Source organism: Stegodyphus dumicola, chromosome 4 (genome assembly GCF_044657685.1).
Source record: "Stegodyphus dumicola isolate Sdum_Otavi_A_Nest chromosome 4, ASM4465768v1".
NCBI classification, from domain to species: domain Eukaryota; kingdom Metazoa; phylum Arthropoda; class Arachnida; order Araneae; family Eresidae; genus Stegodyphus; species Stegodyphus dumicola.
Genome location: NC_140771.1, coordinates 68,363,097 through 68,386,073, shown reverse-complemented (window position 1 = coordinate 68,386,073; position 22,977 = coordinate 68,363,097). Strand labels below are relative to the sequence as shown.

At 28.9% G+C, this 22,977-nt stretch overlaps 1 protein-coding gene across 1 annotated transcript in view; it reads right to left on the bottom strand.

Annotated features, from left to right (window-relative positions):
- Positions 1-2,516: 2,516 nt before the first annotated feature.
- The window catches only part of LOC118202270 (uncharacterized), a 96,171-nt gene continuing 75,710 nt past the window's right edge, over positions 2,517-22,977 (bottom strand). Inside the window, exons 4-6 of the mRNA XM_085815038.1 lie at positions 19,626-19,788; positions 11,288-11,456; positions 2,517-11,189 (exon numbers count right to left, since the gene is read on the bottom strand). Coding sequence (XP_085671164.1) covers positions 11,003-11,189; positions 11,288-11,456; positions 19,626-19,788 — 519 coding nt within the window. The 3' untranslated portion in view covers positions 2,517-11,002. The remainder of the gene's footprint in view (positions 11,190-11,287; positions 11,457-19,625; positions 19,789-22,977) is intronic.

The window sequence follows — 22,977 nt, the reverse complement described above, 5'->3', positions numbered from 1 at the left end:
CATTTTTACTCATAAAAAATAAATAAAATACTAAATTTGGAGATGATACTACACATTTGGAGTGAGATGTTTGACCAGTATGAATGCATCTTCATTCAATCATCCGTATGTTCATGGCTACTCATTTTACTTAATACCCTATAAAATTTAGCCAACTCTTGCAAGAAACTCAGCAAGTGTCATGAAGGAGTACGAGCACACAAATTGCCAAAAACCTTTTGTGCACTTGTATCCCCTTCAGAATCACAGCTTCGCAGACATGCATGTATACGCTTACGTATTTCACTCTCAACATTTGCATAATTCTTTGACGGCATAATTAGTATGTTTGGCTCAATACTTTTCGTAAAAATAAATATAGTTTGTAAATTCTCTTGATTTTGCATGCTGATACATAGGACATCAAAGATAAATCATGGCAACGGGCTGAACTAAAACTAAAGTCTTGAAGCAAATCGATTTTAAATTTTATGTATGCTATCATCTTGAATTTAACACATAAATAAACACTCGTAATCAAAAAACTACAATTGTACACAAGGCTGCATATTTAACAAATGATAAATCTATACTTACATCCCAGCGAATGGCTGGCTGGATGCCTGTTTTTACAGTTTTTTCATATTAAGTATATATGGACCAAATCTTCTTAGAAAGTCCTCCATGAAAACATCCCTCCTTATAGGTGGATAGCCTTCGTATGCTTCAGTATACGGAGTTAAAAAGATGAACATAACAGAAGACTTGCATCTTTCTTTATAGATTACGAACATCGGTATAATGCAATAACATGACAAAATATTTTTTAAAAAGTATGATAACAGATGATCTCAGATTGCCAGGCATTTTAAAAATCTTTTCCATGAAAAACGATAATTAAAATTTTCTTCAGAATTTTAAGGTAGTGTAATTATAAGCAAAAATATAAACTTTTCATATTCCTTATCTGTAATCCATATTATTGTTTCATTATATCACTTTTAATCTGAAATGATTTGACATAGAAAAGCAATTATTCGAAAATAGCTTAAAATGTTTACTTTAACAGCAATTTATTAAAATAGATGATAAACAAATAAATTTCAGAGATCTTTGGTGTATTACAACATGTTTTAACTCGTTATTTCTCCCGAATCAACACTGAAGTTGTCGTTTTTACGCAGCTGTTCTGCTTTCAATTTGTATTAGGTAATGGTAAAAGAAAGCAGTCAATACTGACCAAAGTGACATTGAAGCAAAGTGACTTGACAGCATTTTAAGGTTAGACGGAGTGGTCTTCACTGCTTTTCCAAGGGGAAGGATCCTTCTTTAGTTTTTTATTTACTGCTCATACTATCATAGTACTACTTTCTGCTCTAAATTTGGTATTCAGAGAAATTTGTGAGAAAAATAAAATAAATAAATATATAAATGGGTAATTTAGTATATTTCTTTAAACTTTACATTAATTACACCATTTTTATGATTAAACAGGAAATTTCTTTGGTTCCCCTCTCAAGTGGATGCCCTTTTAGCATGTGCTTATTTTGCTTAGTGGTTAATCCCGCCCTGCCATAATCGAAAAGAGATCTAATTTTTTTAGTAAGTACAGTGTTGGATAACTTTTGCAAAAAACCTTAGTCTATTGATGTCTTTATCAGCCATTCCATCAGCTTGATTACCATTCAGAACATTTGTCACAGATGCTACAAAGGTATTGATAAAAGTCAACTTTCATGTTATATTACTGTGATGTAAATGTAATATGAATGGAAGGGTCAGTTTTACTCAAACTGCTCTGTAAAAAGGCTGTAGAAATAACATATATAAATTTATAAATATTCCTTTTCCCAAAAAGGATAAGTTTTGGTATTTAAAAATCATTAATGAAAAATTCATAAAATAAAAATCATTAAAATAACTTTTTATTTTACACTTGATTAGTTCCAGCACTTAGTGCTTAGCTATCTGTACATTTGTTTTGTACTGCAGTTTAATGAAACACTTCCTCAGCGGTTTTCAATCAATGTATTGCAGTGCCTCAACTGAAGGACCAAACTGCATTTTAATGCTATTATTGTTGTCCAAATAAATCTGAAATCTTTATATGATAACATTAATGCACAAACCTTATCCCATAGCTTTGAGAACTATTTCAAGTTATTTTTTGCAAGGATATCAAGGTTTTCATATTAAGTAATCCTTTTGATTTCCATAGGCTAGTAACTATGTTCTGATACTTTCTTTTGGCATAATTTGCTAATAAAATGTCTGTCTAGCTATAAGAAACATGTATTAACTGCAGCAAAATTACCTTCCCCTGTTTTTCAACTTCATTAACTGTTTTTGGAACTGATTACATCAATAAATTGTAAATTGTACAACAGTGGATATTTTTACCAGTTATTTTCCCCAAAGAAGCCACACAATATAGTTTAATAAAATATAAGAATAAACTTACATAAAATATTAAAAATTAAGTGATTTTTCTTTCTTATTGTACTAATGTTTGATTAACTTAAAAAAAAAAAAAAAACAATAGCAAAACTTTTTTATTGTTTTCCTATGAAAATTTCATACAGAATGCTTTTCTTCACACAAAAAGCGATACATGAAGCACAATAAGTTACACATTTTTGGAAGACAATGGAAAAAATAATTAAATTATATTTAGTTTTTTTTTTTTTTTTTTTTTTTTTGGAATACCCGTTTGAACCAGTGAAAAGCAAATACTGATTGATCTGATAGTAAAACAAATTTATACAGGAAAAATTATGGATATTTTTTTTTCTTTTAACAGAATACATTAATAAAATTTTGGATATAACAGGACTTGTTTCAGCATGATCAAATTTATGACCTAAACTATTTCACACTATGACACAGTCATAAATACAGGAAAAGTCAATGCAAACTATATAATACACACAAATAAATAACAAATAAATGAAACTATTTTCATTTACACATCTCTGTGGCATCTATTAAAATTACAGGATGCATTCTGATTTTTTTATGTATTTTTATTTTAAGTATAAACCAATTAATTACTTCTTTTTTCACATAATTTAAGTAGCAAACTAAATAATTCCACACAAAAAAGGTCTTGAAATACAATCAGTTTTATCATTTCTAAGAACATATTTTCTTGCAAGTTATATACCATTAATTCACTGTAACTAAGTAGTACATAGATGTTTAGTTTCACTTTTAAAACAATCTGTAACATAAGTAATATTACTGCATAGAATTATTACTATGCAATTTTAAAGTTCAATGAATAACTATATTGTTATTACTTTTGTTCTCTAATTGAGCATCATTAAATGTAAATCACAATAATTCACATGATTAAAGGTAAGTTCATTGAAACAACAATAAAACTAATTTGGGATCCAAGTCCTCCTCATTAAGTACTGCAAAATAAATTATCTTTCTTGTTATTGCAATTGTTATCAAGTTAAATGCCACAAATATACATAATTGAAAACCATTTACCAACAATTTTAGGTAAACTGTTCACACATTCTGCACAAGGAATAATTTCATTCCCTGATTTGAATTAAATAAACACTTTTCATAGACTATAAAGTTAATAACTGTTATATCCTATACACATGCCCACAACACTTAGTATAATAAGGAATAAAACACATCTTTTAAATTAAAAAGAACACAAAGAATGACGATAAAATGTTTGCATAGATAGAAGCACATGTACCCCAAAAATGACTCATGTAATGTGCATATAGAGAGCATAATAAATTAAAAAATAACTAAAAAGAACCCTGCATTTTTTAACAATTAAAGAAAATATTAAATAGAAAGCATCTAGTATCTTCTTTTAAAAATGCACAAGAATAAAAATTAATACTCAAGTACGAAGTAGATTGCAAATATACTCAAGTATATTTACAGTCTTCAAATTAAACATACCCCAAAGTTCTAAATTACAACTACGGGAAAATTAAAAGTAAATGTATGTGTGTTTATATATATATGTATGATGTAAAGAAAATACTTTGACTCAAACAAAACTTAAAAACAAATACTAGAATTATGATGGTGGGGAAAAAAAGAAAAAAAAAAAAAAAAAAAAAAAAAAAAACATGAAAATGCAGTAATAATTACAGCTCATCACATTAAAAAGAACATTCTTTAAATCACCATTTTTTACCTTTAAATAAATAACTTAGCTAGTTCAAAGCTTACATGATCCTATAAATTAACTAAAATAACTTGGATAATATATACACTATTTTGTTCGTCTTTATCTACCACAGCAAAAATGCCAAAACCATTAAAATTAATGAAACAAAACAGTAATTACATCCTCACAGGAATAAATAACATATTTTTATAGATGATTGCAACATCTTATAGGAAAATATATATCTTTTTTTATTAAATAGCAAAGTAACAATGAAATAAGAATGATTATCAGGCAGCAAATAAACGTAGCAAAAATTTTAAGGAGGAAAAGACTATTAAAAGTTTAATGCTATACACAAAACCCAATGGCATAGTTATAGATTTCTAAGTTGTTTCATTTTAATGAGATAACTATTTTAATATAAACATGATATGAAAAAATGTTCATAGTTAAAGTATGAACAAAAACAATATATAGTTTTTATATAGAATTAAAAAAATCTAAAAAAATAAAAGGTAATCTTTCATGAATAAAAAGTGGTAGAAATATGTTATGTTGTATTCTGAAATGCACTATATATGTATTCTAAAAGATCAAGCTTCTATTGAATTAAATGTGCATTTCTGTTAAATTAATTGCAAAATTTGCTGTAAGGGTAGTTTTACACAGATTTTATCTATTGAATAAATTATAAGCTTCTCATATCACAAAGACATTTTTTTTTAAAGTTGCATAAATCTATTTATAATACAGTGCTCTATCCAAAAATGCTTTATTTAGCAATGAAGAAGAAGAAAATTCATATTTCAAAATGTAATTTCCTGAAGTAAAATAATTTTGTATGATTTGGAAAGATTGTCACAAATCAAGTAGCAGCTATTTTCAACAGTCAGATTAATGATATACAGTTGATGCTCACAGTGGCATAGCTAGGATTCCAGTGCCTGGGGACAACTGAAGAATTTGCACCCCTTTCTGTGTGCCAAGAATGGAAAACTTTTAATTAAAAAATTTCATAGCATCAATTTGGCACTGTCTGGATGCTGCGCCAGGGGACAGATGTCCCCCCTTGCCCCACCCTAGCTACGCCACTGGATGCTCACTATAATAACCACTTGTTACAGCGACTATTCCATTAAAATGACAGATACATAAAGTCCTCCATATACGAGAGTATATTAAATCTATTTTTGCTAAAGAAATCATTTCTCAGGACTCTTTTTCCCATAGGACTTAAGGTGTCTTTACAATAAGCATCAACTGTATTAACATAATGGATCTGTTTATAGTGCATTTCGTATTTTGCTATGTAAATTATGAACAAAATTAAGATAAATTCTTTAAGCAAATACAACAGATAATTCACTAATTATATTTTCAATTGTAATAATACATTATTAAAGGAATAAAAATGTGAGACATTACAAGAATTACCATGAACAATAATGAAAATTTATTTAATTCCCCCCATGTTCCCATGTAAAAAATTATCATTGAAAATTAAAAATCTAAATTTATTAATAAATAAGTAAAAGTTGATACTTCGGGACTTTGTCAAAAAAACCATTCACATTTTTAAAAGCTGATAATTTTGAATTTTATCTTCATGATGATTACAAGCAGTAATCATAAGGTCATAATGATGCTTTAAAAATTATTTATTAAGCATTAATAAATTTAGATTTTTAATTTTACCATATTTTGCCATTTATTTTTAAAATTGTAAATTTTAAAAAATAACATTTATTATTGCTTTCATAATATTTAAAAAATCTATTTCTTAAACAAACACATAAATATTATACTGATTCTTAAATTTTTTTATACTTAATTAAAACAAACAACACAGTGGAAGCAGATTATTTCTATCATTACAAATAATCTAATTCAAAATTGACACTATACCATTGGCTAAGCTAAACAGAGAATCAGAATAGTATATAACATTTATATTTTCCTCCTTTGAGCAAAACTGTGCAACATCATTCATATGGGAATCCTTTACAATTACAATTAATAATTTTCAAAATTTGGAAACTTTATAAAATTTTTTGGTTAAATAATTTTGAAATATATTCCTATAATATTTTAAGCATAATTTGAGAGAGCTGCTATACATGCTCCCTCATTTTTCTTATATTTAATTGGTAAGAATCTTTAATACATTGACAAACTAATTTATAAATATGATAACACAATGCTAAATATAAATTCAATTTATAAAGGGAGAAATATAACACATGAACAAAATCTATTTCTCAATCCCACTGCACACATATCTACCAACTCAGTTAAATGCAACACATACTAAATAATTTATGCAATTTATCAAATAATAAAATATCTTGTTTATATTTATACAGAATATCACAGATGAAGAAATATTAGAAGAAAAAAGACTTTAGGATTCACAGTCTATTCATTTCCCCCCCCCAAAAAATCACATTCATAAAACATATGCAAAGTATAGTGAAATACATGTTTGTGAGTCATAATCTGAGTGTGTTGCATTGTAACACACTGTATTTTATGTCATGTTATCAATGTACTAAGATTTTAATAAAAATGCAATTAATTTTTTAAATATTCCTTTAAAGCAAACGAGAGAAAATTACTATAAATTCTTGTCTTAACTTTTTTATTATTAATACACTGACAATTTTGGAGGGAGAGAAATCACTTTTATTGCAACAGTTTTTAAGGTTCCTCTTGTAATAAAATTAAGAACAGCATTTGAAATGTTCATAAATGATTACTATTTCTAGTAATATTACTCATTTTCTCTTTTAGTAACTTCTCAATTTTAATACAGCATAAAAAGTAAAACAAATAGACAGAAATGAGACCATTTCTTTAAATGTTTCTTAATTTCTTTAATTAGACTAGTTTTAATTTACCTACCTTAATTTTCAGGGTACCAGCAACCAAGCGATTAAGTCACTGAACACTGGTAGTTTGACTTGGGTTCAGATTCTGGCAAATGGGCTGGAGGCATAGTTGGTTTTTCCGACATGTAACATGAATACCCTTACCATGTGTAACATGGAGTTCCCTTAAAAAGTCCTGTATAGGGAGATAGCCTTTGAGTTGCTCTGCCTTCTTCTTAATAATCCCTCTGATCTGAATCAGATCCATAAGTTCATTTGCTTTAATTTGTTCATTCACTTTGCCTTAAACAATTAATCTACCTAACTCAAATTCTCAATTTTTACTTTATTAACATGATTTCCAAAATTCTTAATGATATTTGTAAAAAAATTCAAGGCAAAAAACTTCTACTCATATAAATATTTAAATGTACCTAGTAATTTACCATGCTTCTCATTCTCTAAACAGCAAATAACGTTAAATTCCTGTCAAGAAAATTTTTGCCACATTACAACCTTTTCAATCTACATACTCTTCACTTTTTATTAATCTCAAATATTCTTCACATAGATCTATAAAATAGCATTTTTACCTCCTACTTCAGGGAATGGGATTAAATAATAGTAATAAAATTATCTGTTAATAATATCAGTAGTTTTTTTTCTATCTTACAAATCAGCATTAACAGGACTAACAATACTTTTTACTTATAACTATGTGTTACATAGCGATCTCACAACAGCTGCCTCTATGAAATAATTATCACTTAAATATGAAACTGTTTCATTGTTTAATTCGCAACAATTTTATTAAAAAAATTCTGAAAGCTTTCAGATTTTTATACGAGGGCCATCCAGGAAGTAGATTACGTTTCCGTCTGTGTCCGCTAGGGGCGGGGCTAGCGCGGCCATCTTGGGGTCAGAGCGTTGCGCAGCTCAGTCTGCATCTAGCCATGCTAGTGAGAGGTTCGTGCTGTGCTCCGTTCAGATACTGTGACGGTTTGAAATGTCTGCGTTAATTGAAAATTCCGCGAGGTGCGCTCAGTAATAAGGTTTCTGACTGCAAAAAACTGTAAACCGATAGAAATCTATCGGCAGCTTCGTGAAGTGTATGGGGACAACATTATCACTGAAGGTGGAGTGCGTCAGTGGGTCATAAGATTTCAAAATGGCCGAACCAATGTTCACGACGAAGATCGAAGTGGGAGACCCAGCATAGTGACCGCCGAACTTCTCGAAAAAGTCGATGCTAAAGTCCGTGAAAATCGAAATTTCACAATAACGGAACTTTCTTTGAGTTTTCCACAAATTTCGCGAAGTTTGTTGCACGAAATCATCAGCGAAAAGCTTGGTTACCACAAGTTTTGTGCAAGATGGAAGGCAAGAAGAGGTAACGAAGTGGTTGAAGGCGCAGGCGGCCGAATTTTTCGACGAAGGAATTTCCAAGCTCGTACATCGCTACGATAAATGCCTTAATTTGTATGGTGACTATGTAGAAAAGTAGTATTTGAGTGTGGCTTTCATCTGTATATAATAAAATTTGTTTCCTATACTTTGTTTATTTTTTTATTCCAAAACGTAATCTACTTTCTGGATAGCCCTCGTATTACACCTTAAACAGAATTTTAAAACTTTTTGTGCGTTACCTTTATTCATTAAATATCATGTTCTTAGCACTTAAATCACATAAAATTCAACAGCAATATCACAAAATATTCAAAAACAGCATATCTTTAGAATTTCCAATACACAGTCTTGCACACTGGAGATAAAAGTGCTTTTTTCCCGTACAGTGTTGCCATTGCTTGCTTTGAAATCATTTAATTTATTAATCAAAAATTCATTAAAGTTTTACAAAACTTGAAATAGATAATAAAACAAATCCAAAATCCGGGCTTCCAAGTGCTAAATTTCAAGGTTAACAAGTTTGTGCAGTATTTTAATTTTAATGTGAGAAAACTTTTGCTTTAAAACAAGCACATTAAATTCTAAAAATAATTACTACAAGAACTAATTTAAAATGGAGAGATCTCAGAAATTATTATATTGCAAAATAGTTTTTTTAAAATAATTTATTAATTTCCCCCTTCTAATTTTTTATTCACTTTTAGGAAATTCTTTCCGTAAAAAGCCTTTATTCAACAAAGTTTAATTATGAAAAATTTTAGTATCATATTATCAAAGGAAAATAATCCACTGTGAAATTTCAAACAGTTTTTTTACAAATAATTGATTAGTAGAGATGAATTCAATAATTCAAGAAAGCATATATAATTAATATTATTGAAGGTAGGAGATAAAAAATTCAGCTTCATTAATAGCTGATGTTTGTCTCAAATGTTCTCATGACAAACTGATGCAATATATCTGCTAAAAAATATACATAAAGAATATTGAAAATAATATGAAAGACAGCAGGCTGTTAAGTGCAGAAAGGTGATAAATTATACAAATATCAAGTTAAAAATTATATAAATATCACTGTCAGATTTACCAAGAAATAACTTGTACAAAATATACATCTTAATTCTCTCAGTACTTTTAAAATATGCTAATATTTTTAGGCAGGCCAATGAAAAATATTTTTAAAATGATGGAATGTGCTATTAAATTGATTGTTACCATCTTCATGAAATCGCAGAAGACACAATTTTAGTCTTTAGCATTTAAAGATAAAAGTAAAAAAATTAAGAGAGATTATAAACTATACAAAGAAGTGACATATCAATTAAAACACAATAGCTAGGCAATAATGTTTTTATTTTTGAGTGAGAATTGCAGTACAAGAAAAAGACTAGACAGCTACAAAAAAGGAATTGCATGGGATTTCTACTTAAACTGGCAGTGACATTTGAAAGACACGACTTAACAGAATTAATTTTCTCATTATTGTGTAGACTTCACTATATTATTGAATAAGGAAAAAGTATTATATACTTTTAAAGAAAATATTTTAAAAGCATTTTTTTTACCTAATTTTTACCACACAAACCTAATTTTTTATCAACTAAATTTAATGATAAAAATTATTTAAAATCTCAAATTTAATAATACTTTTTACGTATAATGCAGGGCATACTTTTAACTGTCATTAAATTCTGCATCTAATGATAAATATAATTTGGGTAACAGCTTCAGCCTTTTTTTATGTACAGTATTATCAACTTACATGTTTAAATAGATAAGTAGAGTAAAATATTAAAAATATAAAAGCCAATTGATTTACTTACAATAATTTAACATTCCTATGTGGAAATCAAATATGAATATATAACTATTCCTTTTATAAAGCGTAAAATTCTTTTAACATTCATTTGTTGGTCAAACATCCTACAATTTTCTATTCAGATACAATCTAAAATGATTTTAAAAAAAGCAAATTCTCTAACAATTATACAATCTAAAATATTTTTTTAAAAAAGCATATTCTCTAACAATTAAGTTTACTGAATACATCAGCCACTACCAAATTTAGAATGAAATCTATAAAAATCATACTTCTCCATGTATTACTATAAAATTATTCTTTTAAATTTTATACATACATGTAACCCTGCTTCCTTCGATGTGACGAAAATAATATAGGAGTTCAGAAAATTATATTTTCTATTCCATACAATCTAAATAGTAAAAATTATAGTTTCAATTTAATGTACATACAATCACCAGAAAATATAACAGTTAAATCATCCAAATAATTTAAAACATTAAAAATCTATAAAAATATAATAAGAAATACATTAAAATATTGTCAGAAATTACTTTAAGCTGAAGAACATGGTATAAAATGCAAATTGCATTAAACTATTATCAGTTCTTATCATAATCAACATAGCAAAATTAATGACCACAACTGTTACATATATACACAATACACAATACAACCATATGAATGGTTACACACTTTTGCTCACATATAAATTACTAGAAACTGGTCCTCTGACAAAAAACATCACCAAGATGGTAATCATTCATATATATATAGATTGATATATATGAGAAATTAAAAAATGGGATTTTTAAGTAATCTTTTCTGACGATAATCATATACTTTTCTACAGAATAGAACAAGGTCTGGTGATACATTAATGGGTGGAAGTTTCTTTTTCCTGGGATACTCTTCTCCATCAGGTACAACGGATATCGGAGTTATCGTACAATCCTCAGCCAATTTGCATTTCCTTCTATACCTACAATTATGGAAAAAAAAAAAAATTAAAAGCATCACTGCATTTCTTTTACATAGCTTTATAGCTGATAAATTAAAAATTTTAAAAGAAGAATATACCTGCAGTATTCTAAATATGTAAGCACATAGCATTTATCTTCAATGCATGCCACACTATTTACATCTCTATGTTTAGATGCAAAGATTTCATCCTCCATATGATGTATTTTCTTCTCTGTTTCTGTATGTTCAGGGCGATAATACCAGAGTAAGCTCATGGTCATTTCACCTATTAAAAAACAAATGATTATAAGGGATCTGTGTCTGAAGTATTAGTAATTTAAAGATGCAGATATAAATTCTGAAGTAATTAGAAATAATTTTGAATAACATTATCAGTTTTCAAACTTTAAGATAATAAAAAATTAATTTCAGTTAATAAAAGCAATGCATGTACTTTTATTTTAACATCACTAAGTACTTTAGAGCAAATGTTATAATTATTTTTAATAGCTTATGCTGAATTTGAAGAAAAATCCATATACTCTATAAAAAACATAAAAGATATGGAATTAATGCTTAATATGATATAGCTCTGCTGTAATAAGTGCTAATTATTTGCTCTACACAAACAAGGGCTTCAGTATCTAAGTTTACAGAAATGGAAGTAATTGTAAGATATATTGTTATTGTATTGTTACCAAGTCATATATCACTGATAAAAAAACTCAAGATATGCAAAATACAGAGTATGTTTGTAAGAAATACATGGTTGCTACTTAACCAGCTTTTCATATTTTTTACATATATGGCATTTTATAGAAGACAAGGTGGTGCTGTTTTTTTCTTTGGACTGGCACCTTATAGCAAGGACAGTATGCTCTCATTAATTTTTTCTTTTAGAAGGACCAAACAGTAATGCAATAAAAATAATATCAACTGGAAATAAAGCATACAGAAATAAATATACTACCAGAAGCACAAAATTCTATGTTTATGTAAAACTCTCCTTCACATTTAGATGTTGTAAGACACATTTATTTATTAATTTTTTGGTCTAATACTATAATACAAAAATAATCTCAAACCTATTTTTAAATGAATATCATTAATCTTGGCTGGAAAGGCCAACCAAATTTTGAAAATTTACCTGAATTAAATATGGTTTCCATCTCTTTAAAAGAAATTCACCTTAGCATTCATGCATTACTGTGACTAGAATGTTTCTTGGAAATTTCTAACTGTACCTTGGTAACCACCAAACTGTACCAAAGTACCTTTGTAAATTGACCTGAATATGCTGTATAGAATAAAATTAGAAACTATGTAATTCGGATTTCAGCCTCAGAAGTAGGAAGAGTCACAAGGGGCAAACTGTGATGAATAATGGAGAAGGTAGAACCAAAATGCGTTTTCAAAGCATTGTAGTATGGTTTTGTCAAGGCAAAGTAATCAGTCTCCATCCTTCTGTAAGGACCTGGAGTTCTTTAGTAAAAAATATTCTCCCTTAAATGTTTCAAAGCATCAAATGAAATGTAACATTGACAATCCAATCTGGAGGAAAAATTCTAAGTACACAATTCACTTCATTTAGAGATACTATCAGTACAGTCTTTGTCAGATTCCTAGATTTTCTTGGCTTCTCTGGTCTTTTAGACTTTGGGATCATCCATAGCAAGGCCTCCTTTTTTCTTATCTCAGTGTTATAGTTCATTATTTTCAAAAACGATGGAAGTTATACTCGATTACTCATGGAGAATGCTAGACAAACTTCTTCAGAACATATAACTGAACTAACGTCTATATGTATCTTGACAAGATCAACGATAAAAACAAATAAACTAGTTTGTTAACCTCATTGCTCCGTAATATTTTCAAATCCTGCAAAACAGCTGACTGGAATTTTCCATGTTTATCATAGATATATATTGCCTGGAAGAATTTCAGACTGAAATAGATGTTTATATAGAAAGATAGCAATGAAGAAACTGATTAAATTTAATTAAGGGATAAAATAAAATCAATAAAATTTCAACAAGAGATACAGAACAACAGCGAATTAAAGTATGAAATGTCTAAAAATATAAAGGCACAGCAATAATCTAATAACACTACAATCTCAGTAGAAGTAAAAGTATTAAAGAAATCAGTGCATAATAAACGACAGATACATTTTCCGAAGCCATCGTAAAATTAATTTCATGAAAATTATGTGAAGACCTTATTTCAGATCAGAAGTAGGCAGAAATTTTGGCTTGTGGCTACATTAAAATTTTACAGGTATTTTGAGCCACATATTAAAACAGAAGTGGGGGGGGAAAGAGAGCATGTGTAGTGTCTGATTAAAATTACCTTTCAAACTTAAAACTTCATGTTACCATCTGACTCTTTAAAAAATAATATAACATTAAAAAACTTTGAAAGCTATAAAAATAATAATAATAATAACAAAAAACCTACAAATAATTCATTTTTATTTTTAAATAAAAATGTTTACTGTTGCCAACTTAAAACTAAATCTTCCTTACTGAATAAAATTAAAACTCAAAAACAATTTCAAAAGCCCTAACATTTGTTTCTGCACTTCTTTTTTTTTTTTTTTTTTTTTTTTTGAATATAAAATGATATAAATAAAAACTTTGTTTTTTGTATTCAGTACACCCCACTATTATGCAGGTTCATATACAACAGATTCATATAACATTGCAGAAAAAATGTGACCACGTTCGTATAACACGCTATAAGAGGTTTATATAACACTGTAAAAGAATGCTACAGATGCTGCGATTTTAGTTTTGGTATGAAGAATTAATATAACTTATGGCTAATTATTGAAATGGCAATTCAGAGTTATCTTGAGAAACATGTTACTCATAAGATCAGCCTGTTAAGACATGGGTAAAAATTTTATTTTTAGATAGAATATGAAAAAAGGGGAAGAACACTAGAAATTGACTTGAGAGAGAGGAGCAAAAACATACTGAAGCAACCTATGGAAAAATAAGACCCTTTTCAATCTGACAACTACTGCCATGGAGAAGAATTCTAAGAACAGCTGAACATGTATATCTCTTGAAGAAAAAATTAAAAATGTATAAATAAATTTTTATACATTTCTTGTGAGAGGGGGAAAAAACATTTATTATTCAATAAGCAAAAAGTGTCTTAGCCTGATTATTAAAGAACATTATTTTAAACATTACAAGTAAGTTAATAACTTTGGGCTGTGAACAGCTCATGTATTTGCGTAAACTAAGTTACTTGTACAACATGGATTCATACAACACAGAATGATCTATCATGTTATAGAGAGGTCTACGGTAAAAAACTATTGAAAAGGTACATAAGCATATCAGCAAAATTTTTTACAGAAGTAAAGAAAGGACTGTAATCTGTACATTACTAAAAACTTTGTTTTTTTGTATTCAGTTTCATTCAGGATACAGATGATAATGTTAAAAACAGAATGATCATGTGATCAGACGGCGCGATTAAAGGTCATCCGAATTCTTTTCCCGGCAGGCCTTGCAGCAAATGTTTATGTAAATTAGACTTTGAATTTGGGTATAACATATTTTCTTGTTTACTAGGCTAGTTTTAATTCCTGTTCTTGGATTAATTATGCATTATTGTTAATCTCAGATTAATTACTGTTCTTGGATAAATTACGCTTGGATTTTTCAGTATGATATGCTTTCTGTGTGTGATGTCAATAAAAATCAGAAAAAACTAGACAACATGGTCTTCATTCAAGAATCTCATTCAATTTTCTAGTGATGATAAATGGGATTTTTTTTCAGATAATATACAGAAGAATTAGAAATTTTAAAATCAATATATTTAAAAGGTACTGCATCCTTTTCATTTATCATGTTTGCAAAATAACACTTGTTGCAAAAGGTTATTAAGAAATATGGAATGAAATACATTTTTAAATGATTCACTGTCTTACACTGATTAACAATGATTTTTAATAATTAGAAATTAAATAAAGATCTTATTTATAATTTTATGTTTGGCAACAAAAGAGTTCTATTTATCTGATCTCTGAAGTAAACAAAATTTTATAACTATTCATACATAAGAATCTTCCACACTTTTTTCTTATTATGTTATTTTTTACTTAGTTTCTGATATCACTTAACCACTCCAACTTTTTGTAAATTTTTTAAAAAATGATTTGTTAGATGTTTTTTACTGTCCCTGAGAGAATGTTGAAACAAAAATGTGCATGTTACTGTTACATTCTTGATTAATTACAAGTATTATGAAAACTTATGAGCTTACCAGTGCTTATGAGAATATAAACAAACATTAATACTGATAACTATAATAGCATTCTTCAAGACAGCTCTCTAATCCATTAGACTAAATATTCAATATATTTACCACCAAAGAGTTTAATTTTATTATCAAACTGAAGTATTTTACAAATAACATGAATCAAAGAGTTACATTTCTGGGCTTTATTGTAAAAGTAAAATTATGTTTATGCAAAGTATTTAATCACCATTTCTACGATTTAGTGTAGTAAAGCACACAAAAGTTATTTATTCAGCATTGCATAACTTACCATATAAAACTGCTACAGATTATGAAACAGCATCTGTAAAACAATTTATCACATTTCTATACTGTTTACACTAACTATTTCATTTCCCTTCTAAGAAGTTAGTACTAATGTTATCATTGAAGTTAGCATGATAAATAAATTATGAAATAATGCTAAAAGCTTTCATCCTTCCTTTAAAATTTTATAAGCTTTAAATAATTTACCTTTGATCAAAATGTTTTTAAATCAAAAAATGTTTTAAGTTAGAAGCACAACTAAAAGTTATTGAAGATATTTCTGAAAGTGTCACAAAGGGAATTAACAGATTCCAATGGATGTATATTTAAAGTAATAGTTTTAAATATACATCCATTGGAATCTGTTAATTTAGCTTGTTTTTAAAATTGCTTACTAAGATTTATAATGTTTGCTTACTAGGTTTATTTCACTTACTGTTTTACATGTAAGATCTCTTTTCAATATTTAAAAATATGACTAGAGAATCTTAAGTTTTACTAACGTTTATTTTATTTTAACCCTTTGATGCGTGGTGGTCACATCCTGAAACCACAAATTTTCGAATTTTTTTCCCCTCTTCTTTCCGAAATGTTTGAGTGAAAATCAATTGATTACTTATCTTTTAACTCTAAATAACACAAAATGACTGCAGAATCATACATGTTTTAAGTCTTAGTACTTAGTCAAATCAGATGCCTTTTAAAATTCGTTTTCAATGAAACAAAATAACTTCCTTTTGTTAATATAAACAACTTTAAATTTCAAAAGTTATTCATCGCACATCATGATTTTTATCGTGAACAATAGAAAATTGCAAAAATTAAACTGCATATCTAAAAAAACTATCTATATTTATGGCATTTGCTTTGCGGTTTCAGGGCACAACCACTGAGCCACTAGAGCATTGTGTCACAATGCTTACAATCCTCTAGAGGCTCGGTGGTCACACCTTCAAAACCACTGCTTTTCACAATGGCGTTTGCTTGCTTTTCAAATAGGAATGTTTATTTTTACCTGGATATAAATAAGGTCCTTTAAAATGACAGAGTTATTTTATTACTAAACAATACATACACCTACCCAGTGAAAAGGTCTTTCTTTTCCAGAAATTTTTCTCTAACCTCAAACACACTTGCTTCCCAAACTAGTATTGTGATTTTCTAAATTATTTGGTGTGGTTTAAACTTAATGTAAATACACTTTGCTATAATTAAAAATAGAAATAATATAAAAGATTTATTTAAATTAAAAATATTTTTTAAATATTTTGGGATGGAATACAAATAAAATAAATATGAATGGGAAACGAAAAGACCAAGTTACCCTCCCCATTAACATAAAAAACCATCAATTTCATGTGCCAGATGAAAAGAAACTAAATAACACTGGACAAATACCAGTGAAATTTAGAAGATCCAGGCAGTGTACATTTTGTAGCACATGGAAGAAACCTCATAGAACAAGATACAAATGCGAAATGTGCTATGTTGGTCTATGCATGTACCAAAAAGACAAACCATGCTTTGAACAGTGTCACAAAATGAAAAAAAAAAAAAGAAAAAGAAAAAAAAAGAAAAGAAAGTGTTCTTTGAAATTTAAAAAAAAAAAAAAAAAAAAATTTTTTTTTAATCCTTTTATTCAGCAATTTTTTAGTTAGTATCAAAGTTATCCTTACTTTACTGAGTTTTTTTTATCCATTTATCCGAACCTCCTTATTATGTAGGTACTTACATTTTCACTGCTACAGAAAAATTACATAAATGTTTATTTTTTTAATTTTTTCTGACGATTTACTTTGTAAAATAATGTAAAAAATTTACATATAATGCAATTCTTACATACATTTTTTAAAATTTGTAAATTTCGTCATTTATTGGAAATGTGCATGGAATAAGGTAAGTTTTTTTTCCCTACTACCTCAGTAAGTTTCAAAGCGCTGGTTTCACAGTGCGACCACCACCCAAAGAACAATGGCCAAGAATAGATATTTTTTAAATTCATATATTACTTGTCTCTAGGATCATAATATTCAATTTCTAAAATTTTTAGTTACAAAAATTATAAAAATAATATAGTGCGTGCCAAAGGGTTAAAACTTTACTATCATCTCTTATTTTCCACTTCCAGCCAGAATAAATGCGTGAATATGTTTATGCAAATTGTACTTGCTAATGCTTAAGTATTTAAGCTGTGGCTTTTTGCCAAGAGCAGAGTTAGATGGAAAGAAAGTGAGCTGCCTTGCCACTGCATTCCACGTGAGTACTTGCTGTCTACCTTTAAGGCCAGAGGTTTAGCCCTTTCGATATTTAAAACATATTGCAGTTTTTCGCAGTTTGTGCTCTACATACATAATCAACTAAAAGGCCAACCTTCACTTTAGTCATCTGTATCAAGTATAGCTTTTATTTAAATTTAGTTAGTAGTTTTTATATTTTTACGTTCAGACCACAAGTGGTTGATCTTTGTATCCCGAAGTGTGGGAGCGTCTTTAAAACAGTGGAGAATAAAGGGTAATTAAACCCTTCTCATCTTGTCATCTCTTATATACTCCAACATAGTTTGTAGTCAAACTCAGTGTCTAGTCAGGACATGTCATGTTCGCCAAACAGATTAGGAGAAAATAGGATATAAAGTAATTTTTTAAGTAATCTGTTTATTTTTGCTAGAATAATTGCTACTTACCTTTGTAATAAATACATAAGTTTAATACTGTAATGTAATTCTAAACAGCATACCATATTTCTATTCAGCAATTTTTTAGCAGACCCCAGAAGAAAGACCCAGAACTGACGAGAATTGCTGATTGTCAATTTCTCTTAATATGACTATTTTCACAGAAGACTAAAATTATCCAGAATCATGAGAGATGATCTTGCAAAAGATTTATTGTATATGAAATATCATTAACTTGAAGGATTGTCAAATATTTAAAAAAATTTAAAACTACTTTTTTTAATACAAATTATCTGAAATAATAAAAATTTAAAATTCTCTTGTCAGTTGTAACTAATATCAATGCTACCAATGTTAATGAAAGATATAGAATTTATTCAAGATGTTATTATCTATATACAAATGTACAGTTAAATATTACTTAAAAATGCTAGTTTTTACAGAATACGTGTTAGCAACGAATTGTTTAGATAACAAGTTTTAAAATATTTTTTGCTGATAAGTTGCCTTTTATAATTAAACTGCTATATTATTACTATATTAACATATATATTTTAAAAAGATTTCTTTTGTAATGCACATCATTTTAATGCTGCAGGGTTTTACTTGATCCCCTGTCCAATAACCCTAACAGACATAAAGTGAATTATTGCTGTGTCTGAAGTAACTACAAAGTCGTAAGAAGATTTAAACAGAATTTAGAACATAAACACAGTCTCTTCTGCAACAGTATAAGCCACAGCTCATCGTGATGTAACTAAACATAACAGACAAATGTAAGTTAAATGTGGAACAGTAGTCAAAGACTACATGATTAAATATTACTGAAAGCTGGCTCAATAACTCTATCGAAGCATCAAAACCAGTGTGTTAGCAGAGATAGAATGCAAAGACAAAAAATTACAACTATCAGAGCTAGCAGGAAACTAACATGTAATATGCCATTTGTTTTCGTATCTAAGCCAGAAACAAATTCCATCTTTAAATCCAAAACCTTCAGTTTAAGTACTGGCAAACTGATTTGCATTAACAGTTTGTTGAGGAATACAGAAAGAAGATATTATAGTAAGGACCGAAATCATAATAACTGGTTAATTTAGAATAATTACCTTATAATTTTATTAACTGTTCTCAAAATATGCAACATGGTTTTTGGTCACATGAAGTGTAAGTTTGGAAATTTACAAAATAATATTACAGATTCAGAAAACTTACCATCTGTAGGATTATTCCATAAAGCCGTCACTTTTGCTACAAATGGTACATCAGTTTTACGTGGACCCGATCTTAAAAGTACACAATCTCGCTCGCATATAACATCACCTTCCACATGACGTATAGAAGGATAACATTTTCGGATGCAAGGTGGATCATCATTCTGTTAAATAAGACACGTGATAAATATATAATTATACTATGTGAATTAAATTTTGAAGCACAATGTTCTTTTAATCCGCACAGTGTTTTTTTTTTTTTTTTTTTTTCTTCTTTGAAATTCAATTTAGAATATTTTAAGTTAAATGTTGAAGTGGATTTTTTTTAAAACTTTTCCACGTATTCTTGTTTAGTGATTAGACTAAATGCCATAAAATTTTGAATTCTACATAATCAGTTAACTGAAAAATAATCTACCAAATAAACTTTTTCCTGGAAACTAGCATAATTTACAGAATTTTTTAGCTGTCATGCAGCTATTAAAAATGCTAAGGAGTTAGTTTCTTATATTCAGAGATAGTACTTTTCTTACTTAATTATTTTAGTGCTTTTCTGTTATCAGCACCAGATTCAGGAATGTTTGTATATATGCTCGTGTGTATGTATGTGAGTAAATGTGTGTGTGTACACATATGTACATACTTACAAGTGTACATACATACATCAACACATCCCTCCATCCATACATGCATACTTATATACATGTCTGAATGTGGTCCTGATAACAGAAGAGTACCTACTCTTCTTTTCTGTGGATTAAATAGTATTAAAAAAATCTTTTAAAAACTACCATTTTTCAGTTATACTGCTTCAGTTACATACATTGAAAAGTAAAATTAATTATTATAGCTATCAAAATAATCTTAATTGTATGCAATTAAGAATAAAATCATGGGCAGCCATATAAGAACTGTGTCAAATATTACCAAGATTTGAAGAAATGATGGAAATTATAGCATAGAAATGATACATATTATTATGTTCAATTACTGTAACATTCTCTTTTGGAAATTTTGGTTGAAAATCCATCATTATTAACAACAGCACAATTTTATTTCTAATGATACATGATCAAAAATACTGCAAAAGTAATAACATATTTTTTACTTTTCGGTACATTTAATTAAAACCTTATAACTTAAGAAAAGTTTACATGCACTATATGGCCAAAAAGCCAAAAATAGACTCAGAACACACATATTAATCGATGTTAGTTCACCATCTGCATCAATCACAGCACTCATCTGGGAATATTTCCCACCAACTTTCGATGTACACTCAAGTGCCAGAAAGCTAGTTCAGAGTACCTTATGCAAATGGTTAAACGATAACTTTACTTATGTGCATATTCCTTTGTATCTGTACATGTATACATAAAGTAAAAGACATCCCTGCCAACTATCAAAGCTGTTTACCACATGAAAATGACGAGAAATAACTTCAGTATGGTGTCGTAGTTGATGTTCATTAGATAAGCCATAGCATTTTGGATGAAAAAATGAAGTTCTGATTTTTACCAGATGATGTACTGTGAGTACAAGAATTCTGGAAAAGTGTCCAAATTTATAACTTCAGAGTGGCTATAATAGAATGATGCATGAATATAATCATTGCCAATAATCAGTATCATTACATATGACAGATGAGTAAAACACTGGCAGGTAACATCAGAATTTACTGTAGTTTCAATAAGCATCAGCATTTGGACTGCAGAATGAATGTAGATTTTATGAGCTGACATGTACAGGTAAAAAGTGTTGGGAGCACCAGAAACTTCATTTAAGATTGAACAGATATACATTCCAATGACTAACTGCCTTGAGCAAATTAAAAAAGCTATTGACGATTCTTTGGAAATGCACAGGTTATTATTAAGAGAGATGTTTTGATTAAGAGGTAAACAAAGGGAGAATATTCAATACCAAGCAGTGGATGGACATAGCCTACATTGCCAGGACTGCCTCCTCCAGTGGAGACCAGGCCTCTCATTCATATCACAAGCATTTATTAATTTTGTAGATAAAATACATAATTATACAAATACAAAATACATAAATAAGAATAAACATGAAATACATAAGTACATAAGATGAAAGATATACATAAAATACACAGAAATAATATAAATAATAATACATAAAATACGAGCTGACAGCCAGTTCGAGTCCCACTGAAGTATGCATAATACAGAATTATACATTTTGACTGGGCACAAAAATACCGACAGCGTATACTTGAGGCCGGAATGTAGTGTGGACTGACTGTATCAGGCAGATGAAAGAATTTGCATGGGATGCAAGCCTCATAAAGCCATAGATCCCATCTGTCAAGAGGATGCAGTACCATTGAGTAGCGGTCCATTATGATATAGGTTTCTTTAGCTAGAAACCACTGGGATCACTGTATACAAATATCTCAAGTAGTTAATAGTATGTTACATTTTTTCTGATGAGGTACATGTTCTGCATTCATGTTGATAAACTGGAATTGTTCCAACTAAACAATTCACCTCCACACAAGTATTAGGATTCTGTGTTATGATTACAGAAGCATTCATCTTAGTTTAGACGCTTGCTATTCCCACCCAAGTTACTAGATTTGAACATGATAAAACATATTTAGGATGGCATGCAGTGTGTTAAGGAAACGTGAAGTCTGCCTACAGCCTATTTATATAGAAACTCATGGAGTTCATGTTGCATCGTAATTATGCAGTAATTTGTTCCTGTAGTGGCATAAGGAATATTAGATTGGTGTATCAGTTTTACTGGCACTTAATTATACATATGTAGGAACTGTCTTCCATTCCTCCATGAGAATTGCAGTGAGTCTCACTAATGAAGGAGAGTTTGGTAAAGTACAATCTGCATTTCAGATTTTTTAAGAGGTTAAGTTTAGATAAAGGCTTTGTGAAAGCAGTTCAGTTTTTCAACATCCATCCCTTCAAGCAATGGAAACACAACTTTTTACATATAGACAAAATAGATACCCTGCTGATACAAATATGGTTCTTTCTCATATTATTGCCAGAAAGTTGGTTGTACAGAATTGACAAGAATATTAAGATATATATTGGCATTCATTTTTCCAGCCATAAAAACAAAAGGACCCAATCCAAGCCCCACACTTTGATGCTCTTGTCACCAAACTTGACATCTGTCACAATACATTGGGATATGAAATGTTTTTTTTTTTTTTTTTTTTTTATGGCATTTGGCAGGTCCAGATGTATTCATCAGACTGCCACAATGCGTAGTGCAAAGAAAAGCGGCCACACAGCCCATAGATACCCATATTTTTCAGCTGCTGATGAAGAGTTCTATGCTAGGAACAATATCAGAGAAACTTTGAA